The sequence below is a fragment of the Bufo bufo genome, chromosome 10 (assembly GCF_905171765.1).
Source record: "Bufo bufo chromosome 10, aBufBuf1.1, whole genome shotgun sequence".
Taxonomy (NCBI): Eukaryota; Metazoa; Chordata; class Amphibia; order Anura; family Bufonidae; genus Bufo; species Bufo bufo.
The window spans coordinates 95,547,713-95,560,839 of record NC_053398.1 but is presented as its reverse complement, the minus strand read 5'-3'; the positions used below and the strand labels follow the sequence as shown (position 1 = coordinate 95,560,839).

At 49.3% G+C, this 13,127-nt stretch overlaps 1 protein-coding gene across 2 annotated transcripts in view; it reads right to left on the bottom strand.

Moving 5' to 3' along the window:
* The window catches only part of RCE1 (Ras converting CAAX endopeptidase 1), a 37,902-nt gene extending 27,960 nt beyond the window's left edge, over nt 1-9,942 (bottom strand). The window contains exons 1-2 of one of the 2 annotated variants that reach the window (XM_040410333.1): nt 9,754-9,942; nt 9,579-9,681 (exon numbers count right to left, since the gene is read on the bottom strand). In XM_040410333.1, the coding sequence (XP_040266267.1) occupies nt 9,579-9,681; nt 9,754-9,875 (225 nt within the window). In that variant the 5' untranslated portion in view covers nt 9,876-9,942. Of the gene's footprint in view, nt 1-9,578 lie in introns of both variants that reach the window. The other variant, XM_040410334.1, reaches the window with a different exon arrangement.
* Nucleotides 9,943-13,127: the final 3,185 nt, after the last annotated feature.

The following is a 13,127-nucleotide window of genomic DNA, read 5'->3' as shown; positions in this document are numbered from 1 at the left end:
GGGCATAGTGAGTTCATGGAAGTTTTTATTTTTTGTCACAAGTTAGTGGAATATGAGACTTTGTAAGAAAAAAATAAATAAAAAAAAATCAACATCATTTTCCGCTAACTTGTGACAAAAAATAAAAAAAATCTAGGAACTCGCTATGCCCCTCGCGGAATACCTTGGGGTGTCTTCTTTCCAAAATGGGGTCACTTGTGGGGTAGTTATACTGCCCTAGCATTCTAGGGGCCCTAATGTGTGGTAAGTAGTTTGAAATCAAAATGTGTAAAAAATGACCTGTGAAATTCTAAAGGTGCTCTTTGGAATGTGGGCCCCTTTGCCCACCTAGGCTGCAAAAAAGTGTCACACATGTGGTATCGCCGTACTCAGGAGAAGTTGGGCAATGTGTTTTGGGGTGTCTTTTTACATATACTCATGCTGGGTGAGAGAAATATCTCGGCAAAAGACAACTTTTCCCATTTTTTTATACAAAGTTGGCATTTGACCAAGATATTTATCTCACCCAGCATGGGTATATGTAAAATGACACCCCAAAACACATTGCCCAACTTCTCCTGAGTACGGCGATACCAGATGTGTGACACTTTTTTGCAGCCTAGATACGCAAAGGGGCCCACATTCCTTTTATGAGGGCATTTTTAGACATTTGGATCCCAGACTTCTTCTCACGCTTTAGGGCCCCTAAAATGCCAGGGCAGTATAAATACCCAACATGTGACCCCATTTTGGAAAGAAGACACCCCAAGGTATTCAATGAGGGGCATTGCGAGTTCATAGAATTTTTTTTTTTTTTTGGCACAAGTTAGCGGAAATTGATTATTTTATTTTTTTTTTCTCACAAAGTCTCCCTTTCCGCTAACTTGGGACAAAAATTTTAATCTTTCATGGACTCAATATGCCACTCACGGAATACCTTGGGGTGTCTTCTTTCCGAAATGGGGTCACATGTGGGGTATTTATACTGCCCTGGCATTTTAGGGGCCCTAAAGAAGAAGTCTGGAATATAAATGTCTAAAAAATGTTACGCATTTGGATTCCGTGAGGGGTATGGTGAGTTCATGTGAGATTTTATTTTTTGACACAAGTTAGTGGAATATGAGACTTTGTAAGAAAAAAAATAATAATTTCCGCTAACTTGGGCCAAAAAAATGTCTGAATGGAGCCTTACAGGGGGGTGATAAATGACAGGGGGGTGATCAGGGAGTCTATATGGGATGATCACCCCCTTGTCATTGATCACCCTCCTATAAGGCTCCATTCAGATGTCCGTATGTGTTTTGCGGATCCGATCCATGTATCCGCAAATCCGTAAAAAACATATGGACGTCTGAATGGAGCCTTACAGGGGGGTGATCAATGACAGGGGGGTGATCAGGGAGTCTATATGGGGTGATCACCCCCCTGTCATTGATCACCCCCCTATAAGGCTCCATTCAGATGTCCGTATGTGTTTTGCGGATCCGATCCATGTATCCGTGGATCCGTAAAAAACATACGGACGTCTGAATGGAGCCTTACAAGGGGGTGATCAATGACAGGGGGGTGATCAGGGAGTCTATATGGGGTGATCAGGGGTTAATAAGGGACAGGGGGGGGGGGGGGGTGTAGTGTAGTGGTGTTTGGTGCTACTTATTACGGAGCTGCCTGTGTCCTCTGGTGGTCGATCCAAACAAAAGGGACCACCAGAGGACCAGGTAGCAGGTATATTAGACGCTGTTATCAAAACAGTGTCTAATATACCTGTTAGGGGTTAAAAAAAATCGCATCTCCAGCCTGCCAGCGAACGATCGCCGCTGGCAGGCTGAAGATCCACTCGCTTACCTTTCGATCCTGTGTGCGCGCGTTCACAGGAAATCTTGCGTCTCGCGAGATGACACATATGCGTGACTGTGCGCAGAGCTGCCACCTCCGGAACGCGATCCTGCGTTAGGCGGTCCGGAGGCGGTTAAAGTGCAACTCGCTTCAGTTTATTTTTAATACAGTGTTGGGACATTTTTGCAATATACTTTATATATATTTATATATTGTAAGCTGACAGCAGGTAAAGTGTTAAATGGCGTATATATTCCACCTAGGTTTCTCACCTATACATGGTGAGGGGCTCTGTTCCTAGCCCTGGACCAATTTACTCTGCAGCCACTTGATTATTGCTGCTGGGCTGAGGCCTACTTAAAGACCCAGCTGCATTGTGTAGGCAGAAGGTACAGGCTGCTGTTAGTCAGGGACATTAGCAGGAGTTTCTTTATGTTATGTTTTCTTTTTGAACCGTGCATCCTGTACATGTGCTGCCTGTTTAGGGTCCATTCACACGTCCGTGTGTGTTTTGCGGATCCACATTAACGGCACTAATAGAATATGCCTATTCTTGTTGCGGACAAGAATAGGGCATGTTCTATTTTTTTCGGGAACAGAAATGTGGACCCGGAAGTGCGGAACAGAATTGCGGACGTGTGAATGGACCCTTATGCTGACAATAAATGCCGGTAAGGACCGCACTTTGAAACCTTAAAATCTGTCTGTGTCTCTACAGCACTGGACTTGCTCGGACCAGTGAGCTAAATATTTATACTTTGCACAATGCTAAGGAATCGGTCTTTGGCGTTTTAATGAGCTCTGAAGAAGTTTGGGAACATGCAGAGGCTTCCAGCCATCTTGTCACTGTTCCGTGACCATGTACACATGCCCTATCCCTGCCCATCAGACTTCTTACATCCAGGCAGATTCAGCGCTCAGAACTGAAGACAGGCTCTCCTTAGTAACGCTTAGGGCTGTTTCACACGAGCGGATGCCGTGCGTGGCATCCGCTCCGTGAAAGAGTGCCAAGACCCGATGCAGACTGCAGAGGCACGGAGCATTAACATGACTGATAATGCTCCGTGCCTCTCTGTGATCTCTTTACTACGAAATCACAGTGACAACTTTATCTCCCTGTGATTTCGTAGTAAAGAGATCACAGAGAGGCACGGAGCATTGTCAGTCATGTTAATGCTCCGTGCCTCTGCAGTCTGCATCGGGTCCTGGCACTCTTTCACGGAGCGGATGTCACGCACGGCATCCGCTCGTGTGAAACAGCCCTTAGGGTTCATACACACGGCCGTCAGTGCTTTTCGTTCAGCAAGTCACAGATCCGCAACACATGGATCCCAGTCGAGTGCATGCCACCATTTTTTGAAACTACTGTAAAAGCTTCCTTTCCTTGTCCACCAAACAAGAAAAGGATATGTTCTATTTTTTTTTTTTTTTTAGGGGGCAGCAGAACGGACGTGCAGATGCAGACAGCAAACAAGCGTTTTGTCCGCATCTTTTGCAGCCCCATTGAGATGAATGGGTCCGCAACGGAGCTGCAGAAGAATGCAGATTGTATGCGGACCAAGACTACGGCTGTGTGCGTGAGCCCTAAGGCCCCTTTCACACGGGCGAGTTTTCCGCGCGGGTGCAATGCGTGAGGTGAACGCATGGCACCTGCCTTGAATCTGGACCCATTCATTTCTATGGGGCTGTGCACATGAGCGGTGATTTTCACGCATCACTTGTGCGTTGCGTGAAAATCGCAGCAAGCTCTATTTTGTGCGTTTTTCACGCAACGCAGGCCCCATAGAAGTGAATGGGACTGCGTGAAAATCGCAAGCATCCGCAAGCAAGTGCGGATGCGGTGCGAATTTCACGCACGGTTGCTAGGAGACTATCGGGATGGAGACCCGATCATTATTAATTTTCCCTTATAACATGGTTATAAGGGAAAATAATAGCATTCTGAATACAGAATGCATAGTAAAATAGGGCTGGAGGGGTTAAAAAAATAAAAAATAATTTAACTCCCCTTAATTCACTTGTTCGCGCAGCCCGGCATCTCTTCTGTCTTCTTTCTTCAGGACCTGCGTAAAGGACCTCTGATGACGTCACTGCGCTAATCACATGGCCCGCCACATGATCCATCACCATGGTAAAAGATCATGTGATGGACCATGTAATGAGCGCAGTGACGTCATCACAGGTCCTTTAACCAGGTCCTGAAGAAAGAAGACAAAAGAGAAGCCGGGCTGCGCGAACAAGTGGATTAAGGGGAGTTTAATTATTTTTAATTTTTTTAACCCCTCCAGCCCTATTGTACTATGCATTCTGTATTCAGAATGCTATTATTTCCCCTTATAACCATGTTATAAAGGGAAAAATAATACAATCTACAGAACACCTAACCCAAACCCGAACTTCTGTGAAGTAGTTCGGGTACCAAACATGCCGATTTTTCTCACGCACGTGCAAAACGCATTACAATGTATTGCACATTTTCCCGCAACGCACCCGCATCTTATCCGGGCAAAAAACATGAATCCCGTGTGAAAGAGGTCAGAGCTTTGATAAAGGTGTGCAAAAGATCTGCACCAAAACTGCACAGCAGAAAAAAAAAAAAAAAAAAAAACACACACACACACCACACCACACATAAATCCGCACTATTTATCGCATTTTTGTTGCCAATTTGATGCGGATTTGCTGCAGATCTCACCCCTCCACTGAAAAGGGTGAAATAATCACAAGAGAAACATAACAATTGCACTTTGCGGACAAGAATAGGCATTTATATTAAAGGCTGTCCGTGCCATTCCGCAAATTGCGGAAAGCGCACGGACGCCATCCGTGTTTTGCGGATCCGCTATTTTTGAACCACCAAACACACCACGGTCGTGTGCATGAGGCCTTAACCCGAGATTTGTCTGATCTTATTCGGTTTTTCCGCACAGAGAACTGCACATAATCCGCACTGTGTGCAGGCACCCTAAGAAGACTTCACACCCGGTATTCTAGTCAAAGAAATTAGGGGTGCACCGAAATGAAAATTCTGGTCCAAAACCGAAAATTCTGGATGCCCTTGACCGAAAACCGAAACTGCCTTTTTGCCCAAATACTTTTAAAATACTTTTTTTTTTAATGATTTTATTAATAATTCTTTTTCATGAATTTAATAAATCATATCATATATGGAGAGGGGGATCTGTGGGTGGCTCTGTTATGGAGAGGGGGATCTGTGGGTGGCGCTGTTATGGAGAGGGGGATCTGTGGGTGGCGCTGTTATGGAGAGGGGGATCTGTGGGTGGCGCTGTTATGGAGAGGGGGATCTGTGGGTGGCGCTGTTATGGAGAGGGGGATCTGTGGGTGGCGCTGTTATGGAGAGGGGGATCTGTGGGTGGCGCTGTTATGGAGAGGGGGATCTGTGGGTGGCGCTGTTATGGAGAGGGGGATCTGTGGGTGGCGCTGTTATGGAGGGGGGGGGGATCTGTGGGTGGCGCTGTTATGGAGGGGGGGGATCTGTGGGTGGCGCTGTTATGGAGGGGGGGGTCTGTGGGTGGCGCTGTTAAGGGGGGGGGGATCTGTGGGTGGCTCTGTTATGGAGGGGGGGGATCTGTGGGTGGCAATGTTATGGAGGGGGGGATATGTGCACTGTTATGGGCATAACAGTGCACAGATCCCCCCTCCCCATAGCAGTGCCATAGACCGATCCCCCTACCCATAACAGCCCCGGCCCTGCTGCTCACAGCAGACTAATCACTCACTGCATCTTTATTTTATCTTACAATCGTGACGCTCCAGTAACAACTGTGCAGGCAGAGCGGAGGGCGGCGTAACGTCACTTACTCACGTGACGCACCTGCTCCGCCCACTTTATGAATAAAGGAGGCGGAGCAGGCGCGTCACGTGAGTAAGTGACGTTACGCCGCCCTCCGCTCTGCCTGCACAGTTGTTACTGGAGCGTCACGATTGTAAGGTAAAATAAAGATGCAGTGACTTAAAGTAAACCGCCCGCCCGCAGATGGTGAGCGACAAATCCCACACCCCATATTTTCGGCCGATATGTAACAATATCGGCCGAAATGGATTAGGTACATTTTCGGCCGATATTTTCGGCTGCCGGAATTTCGGTGCACCCCTAAAAGAAATCTTATACTTTAAATATAACTTTTCATATATTATCAAATACCTTTCATTAGTTATAATGGCTTGTTTTGTTTGGGGAACAATCATTATGAAAAAAAAAAAAATGGCCGCCATCCTATTAGTACACACAGAACCTGTCCTAATCACACAGGAGGACAAGTTACTTCAGGACACTGAGCTAAAGAGCTGCCTCATCCTCATCTCTGCTCTACTTGACAGGGATTATAATCCTGACTACAGAGGATAAGAACTTTAGCCATGCGTCTGGAGGACCAGACCTCATGAGGAGACTGCTGAAGTACAGAGAGCACGGACAAGGCAAACAGCTCTGGGGAGAGAGTTTTCTATCTGGATGCAATCCATTTTGTCAAAGGGCAGCAGGATTGATCCATTCAAGTCAATGGGTTAGGCTACTTTCACACTAGCGGCAGGACGGATCCGACAGGCTGTTCACCCAGTCGGATCCGTCCTGCCGCTATTTCGCCGTGCCGACGGACCGCCGCTCCGTCCCCATTGACTATAATGGGGACGGGGGTGGAGCTCCGGCGCAGCACGGCAGTGCACGGCGAGAGGCAGCCGGACTAAAAAGTACTGCATGTCCGACTTTTTAGTCCGGCAGCCTCTCACCGCGCACTGCCGTGCTGCGACGGAGCTCCGCCCCGTCCCCATTATAGTCAATGGGGAACAGCCTGTCGGATCCGTCCTGTACCCTTACTGTAAAACACTGACAGCACACGTCATCCCGGTTGCAGTCCATTTTTCAATGATGGCTCCTAGGACTTGCCGTGTGTTATTCTTTATTCATGCGAAAAAACGGATGAAAGGCGGATGTAATCCTGACAGAAGACACAAACACTGTACGCAATCGCAAACAAAAAACTTACTGAACTTGCGACTTAAACCATCAGTTTTTCACTGAACAGACCCTGACACAATCTGCATCGCTCAAGTGAAAGAGATCTTCAGCTTTGTGACAGCCGTTTTAAAGGGGTTGTCCGGACAAACCTCCATTTTCACCCAGGAAGCCCCCCTGACTTGAGCATCGGAGCAGTTCATGCTCAGATGCTCTCCTTTGCCCTGCGCTAAATTGCGCTGGGCAAAGGCATTTTTTGGAGATCCGATGACGAACTGGGCTCTCCATGGGGCTGCCAGGAAGCCCGGTGACATCACCGGTACTGATGGGCAGGATTTAGCGCTGCCCTAGCCAGTTAAACGGCTAAGGCAGTGCTAAAGCCCACCCATCAGAGCCGTTGACGTCACCGAACACACTGCTGGGCGGAAGCTTCCGCCCGGTAGTGTGTTATGATAAACAAAAGAGGCTGTACCCTGCGCGATTTAGCGCAGGGCAAGGGAGCGCATCGGAGCAAGAGACGCTCCGATTCTAGGCACAGGGGGGCTGCCGGGGTGAAAATAAGAGTATGTCCGGGTTCAGCTCTGAACTCGGACAACCCCTTTAAGAAGTGTCAGTCTAGGCGGTTATTCATACGGCTGGTTTTCTGGCAGCTCGTGAATAACAGCTGTCCAAAAAAATTGGACATGTCGTATTGTGTTAGTTTTCACAGACAAGTGATCGTTTTTAACGGCCATTTCTCAAAAAGGAGTCAGTGAAAAAAAACGGCTGGTAAAAACATACCATTTTTAAAATCATTTTCTCCCCAGTGTCATGTGACTGTTGCCTCAGGTATCTTTCATATGAGCAATACAGAAGGCAGGCCTGTTCAGTGAAACACAAGTTCAATCCGTTTTGTCTGCAGGGTTTCAGTTTTTTCCCATCAGAATTGCATCCGCTTTAAATCAGTTTCTCACGCGCATCAAGAAAAACGGAATAATAACACTCAGCATCTCCTAGTAAGGCCTCATGCACACGACCGTTGTGTGTTTTACGGTGCGCAAATTGCAGATCCGAAAAATACGGATTGGGTCCCCAGGCGTTCCGCAATTTGCGGAACGGCGCGGACAGCCATTGATATAACTGCCTACAGGACAGAGCAACTGATGCGAACAGCACACGGAGTGCAGTCCGCATCTTTTGCAGGCCCATTGAAGTGAACGGGTCCGCATCCTAGCCTCAAAAACTGCGGCTCAGATGCGGACCAAAACAACGGTCGTGTGCATGAGGCCTAACCTTCAGATTGCATCTAGATGCCATGTGTGCTGTCAGATTTTTTTTTTACTGACCCATTGACTTGAAAGGACCAGGACAGCTTGAAAAACAGATGAATGTAGAACATACTGTGATCCTTCCTGAATGGACAGATGGCCAGCGAAAAAACAACACTCAAGTGCACATTAACCATAGAAATGATAGGGTCAGGGTTCAGTCAGGATGCTGTCCGCTGAAAAACAGTCCACAACCGGAAAAAAAAAAACACTCGCTAGTGTGAAATGAGCCTTAAACTTCTCAGGGACATACCAAAGGAATCAAGGAAGGAGAAGGATTTACTTTTACAAACCGGAGCAAATCCTTGGGGAAGCGTCGCTCCCCTTGACGCCAAGAGGAGATCCCTCAGTACCCCTGACTCCCGGTGGGGGTCACTCACTCCGCCTGGTGCCAAGGGGGAAGGTGATAGTCCCTCGCTCCGCCTGGTGCCCAGGGGGTAGGTGATAGTCCCTCGCTCCGCCTGACGCCCAGGGGGAAGGTGATAGTCCCTCGCTCCGCCTGACGCCCAGGGGGAAGGTGATAGTCCCTCGCTCCGCCTGACGCCCAGGGGGAAGGTGATAGTCCCTCGCTCCGCCTGACGCCCAGGGGGAAGGTGATAGTCCCTCGCTCCGCCTGGTGCCCAGGGGGAAGGTGATAGTCCCTCGCTCCGCCTGGTGCCCAGGGGGAAGGTGATAGTCCCTCGCTCCGCCTGACGCCCAGGGGGAAGGTGATAGTCCCTCGCTCCGCCTGACGCCCAGGGGGAAGGTGATAGTCCCTCGCTCCGCCTGGTGCCCAGGGGGTAGGTGATAGTCCCTCGCTCCGCCTGGTGCCCAGGGGGAAGGTGATAGTCCCTCGCTCCGCCTGGTGCCCAGGGGGAAGGTGATAGTCCCTCGCTCCGCCTGACGCCCAGGGGGAAGGTGATAGTCCCTCACTCCGCCTGACGCCCAGGGGGAAGGTGATAGTCCCTCGCTCCGCCTGGTGCCCAGGGGGAAGGTGATAGTCCCTCGCTCCGCCTGGTGCCCAGGGGGAAGGTGATAGTCCCTCGCTCCGCCTGACGCCCAGGGGGAAGGTGATAGTCCCTCGCTCCGCCTGACGCCCAGGGGGAAGGTGATAGTCCCTCGCTCCGCCTGGTGCCCAGGGGGTAGGTGATAGTCCCTCGCTCCGCCTGGTGCCCAGGGGGAAGGTGATAGTCCCTCGCTCCGCCTGGTGCCCAGGGGGAAGGTGATAGTCCCTCGCTCCGCCTGACGCCCAGGGGGAAGGTGATAGTCCCTCGCTCCGCCTGACGCCCAGGGGGAAGGTGATAGTCCCTCGCTCCGCCTGGTGCCCAGGTGGGTTGGGGGTCCTACGCTCCACATTATTCACCCAGCGTATGCTGTGTGTTATTCAGGATGACTTTACCCTCACACATTGTCCTGCGGACTGACAGCTTTTCATGGCTGCATCCCCGGAACACCCTGCAGGTTACATAGCAGAGTTGGTGAGGCTCCGCTCTGCTACATACCTTGATGCCAGTCAACTCCTTCCAGAGCCAGAGAAATAACGGTGACAAGGAGGACACGATGAGGACGCTGGTGAACCTCCTCTTGATGACTGCAGGGTGGTCCCTGAGGAGAGAACACAGCAGTGAGTCACACAGCAGGTGGCACAGGGATGCAGCCCCTGCCCTCTCCCTCTACCTGGACAGCTCACTCTTCCACACATACAGGCTGCCCACATAGGAGCAGGCCAGGGTCAGGCAGCAGAGGACAGACAGCGCACACAGCCCCGGGGCTGACTGCACTACAGGAACCGCAGACATGGCAGATGATAGATGGTACCGGGCTACAGGACCTTTGATGATGACGTCATGGCCATGTGATCGGTCACGTGTTGGGGAGGAGTCAGGCTCTGTGATTCTAGGAAGTGTTAGCGCCTGAGAAGGAAGAGACAGAGGCTTATAGACTTAGAGGAGGGAGGTGTATGTGTATGTATGTATGTGACGCCCAGTAAAGCTGTATGTATGTATGTGACGCGCTGTGCTCAGCAGAGCTGTGTATGTGATGCGCTGTGCTCAGCAGAGCTGTGTGTGTGATGCGCTGTGCTCAGCAGATCTGTGTATGTGTGTGATGCGCTGTGCTCAGCAGATCTGTGTATGTGTGTGATGCGCTGTGCTCAGCAGAGCTGTGTATGTGTGTGATGCGCTGTGCTCAGCAGAGCTGTGTATGTGTGTGACGCGCTGTGCTCAGCAGAGCTGTGTGTGTGATGCGCTGTGGTCAGCAGAGCTGTGTGTGTGACGCGCAGTGCTCAGCAGAGCTGTGTATGTGTGTGATGCGCAGTGCTCAGCAGAGCTGTGTATGTGTGTGACGCGCAGTGCTCAGCAGAGCTGTGTATGTGTGTGACGCGCAGTGCTCAGCAGAGCTGTGTATGTGTGTGACGCGCAGTGCTCAGCAGAGCTGTGTATGTGTGTGACGCGCAGTGCTCAGCAGAGCTGTGTATGTGTGTGACGCACTGTGGGAGGTTTATCAACTCTGGTGAAAAATAGAACTGGCTAACGGTACTTTCACACTAGCGTTTTTCTTTTCCGGCGCTGAGTTCCGTCCTAGGGGCTCTATACCGGAAAAGAACTGATCAGTTTTATCCCCATGCATTCTGAATGGAGAGAAATCCGTTTAGGATGCATCAGGATGTCTTCAGTTCAGTCACTAGATCACTCTGCCACAAGTGTGAAAGTACCCTTAGTTATCCATAGTAACCAATCAGATTCCACCTTTCATTTTTCACAGTTCCTTTGGAAAATGAAAGGTGGAATCTGATTGGTTGCCATTAGGGATGAGCGAATCGACTTCGGATGAAACATTTGAAAGTCGATTTGCATAAAACTTTGTTTAAATACTGTACAGATTATTAGAATGTATTTGCTCCTAAGAGCCAAATTTATTACTTTGTGAAGTCTACAGTAAAAAACTATTTCCCAAACTCGGGTTCGGTTCCATGATACTAGGGATCGACCGATATTGATTTTTTAGGGCCGATACCGATAATTTGTGAACTTTCAGGCCGATAGCCGATAATTTATACCGATATTCTGGGAATTTTCATTTTTGAGAAAAAAAAAAAATTCCTACACAAATCTGCTGAAAATTAATGTTTATTGTTAATGTGTATTTTTTTTTTTTTTTATAAATCTTTTTCATTTATACTTAATATTTTTGTGGTTTTTTTTAAACTAACTTTTAGCCCCCTTAGGGAATAGAACCCTTGTCCTATTCCCCCTGATAGAGATCTATCAGGGTGAATAGGAGCTCACACTGTCCCTGCTGCTCTGTGCTTTGTGCACACAGCAGCATGGAGCTGAACATGGCAGCCAGGGCTTCAGTAGCGTCCTGGCTGCCATGGTAACCGATCGGAGCCCCAGGCTTACACAGCTGGGGCTCCGATCGGAGGAGCAGGGGAGAGGGGATCCTGTGGCCACTGCCACCAATGAGTAATACTGGGTGGGGGGCGCACTGCGCCACCAATGTTTTTACTATTGGCCGGGATGGGGGTGCACTGCGCCACCAATGATTAATACTGGGGGGCTTGGGGGGGGCGCACTGCACCACCAATGAAGATGTCTCTCAATCATTCTTATACAGGAGGCGGGAGCTGGCTGCAGAATCACATAGCCGTCTCCCGACCTCTATGAGCGGTAGCTGCGATCCGCGGCACCTGAGGAGTTAACTACCACGGATCGCAGCTATTGCTCATAGAGGCGGGAGCCGGCTATGTGATTCTGCAGCCAGCTCCCGCCTCCTGTATATGAATTAATGAAAGGCTTATCTTCATTGGTGGTGCAGTGGCCACAGCCCCTCCCCTCCTCTTATGTTCTCTCCTCTAATTGGCGGCAGCGTCAGCAGCAGCACAGGGGGAGGGAGACACTGCTTCCTTCTCCCCTGTGCTGCGGAGGGAACACAGAGAGCGCTGAGAGCAGAGCGATCTGTGTTCCCAATACGTTATCGGAATATCGGCAAAATAGATGCCGATAACGTTCAAAATCATCAATATCGGCCAAACCGATAATCGGTCGATCCCTACATGATACCGCTTGGAACCGAGACTTCGCAAAGTAATAACTTCGGCTCATAGGAGCCAATACATTCTGATACTGTACGGAGCTCCTGCTTCGTACAGTATTGAAGCCAAGTTTTATGAGAATCGACTTCGGATGTTTCATCTGAGGTCGATTCGCTTATTCCTAGTTGCTATGGGTTCACGCTAGCGTTAGGGATTCCGTTATGGCTTTCCGTTATAGCATGGTTAGAATGCCCAGACAGAATGCAAAACGGAAGCCTTTAAAGGGCATTCCGTTTGCTTTCCGTCCTATTAGAAGTCTATGGGAAAGTATAAGGGATCCGTCTGGGTCTCGTTATGCAAAACGGAAAACAAAGTCCTTATGGATTCCGTTATTTTCCGTTATAACCATGCTATAACGGAATCCCTAACGCTAGTGTGAACCCACCCTAAGCCTGTTTGTCCTTACACCAGTTGGTAAATCTCCCCTATATGTTTAGCAGTGCTGTGTGAAGATGTATATATCAGACAGTGTGCTCAGCAGAGCTGTGTGTGTGTGTGACACTCAGTGCTCAGCAGAGCTGTGTTTGTGTGTGTGTGACACTCAGTGCTCAGCAGAGCTGTGTATGTGTGTGACGCACTGTGCTTACTGAAGATGTACATATCAGACAGTGTGCTCAGCAGAGCTGTGTGTGTATGTGTGTGACACTCAGTGCTCAGCAGAGCTGTGTATGTGTGTGACGCACTGTGCTTACTGAAGATGTATATATCAGACAGTGTGCTCAGCAGAGCTGTGTGTGTGTGTGACACTCAGTGCTCAGCAGAGCTGTGTATGTGTGTGTGTGACACTCAGTGCTCAGCAGAGCTGTGTATGTGTGTGACGCACTGTGCTTACTGAAGATGTACATATCAGACAGTGTGCTCAGCAGAGCTGTGTGTGTATGTGTGTGACACTCAGTGCTCAGCAGAGCTGTGTATGTGTATGACGCACTGTGCTTACTGAAGATGTATATATCAGACA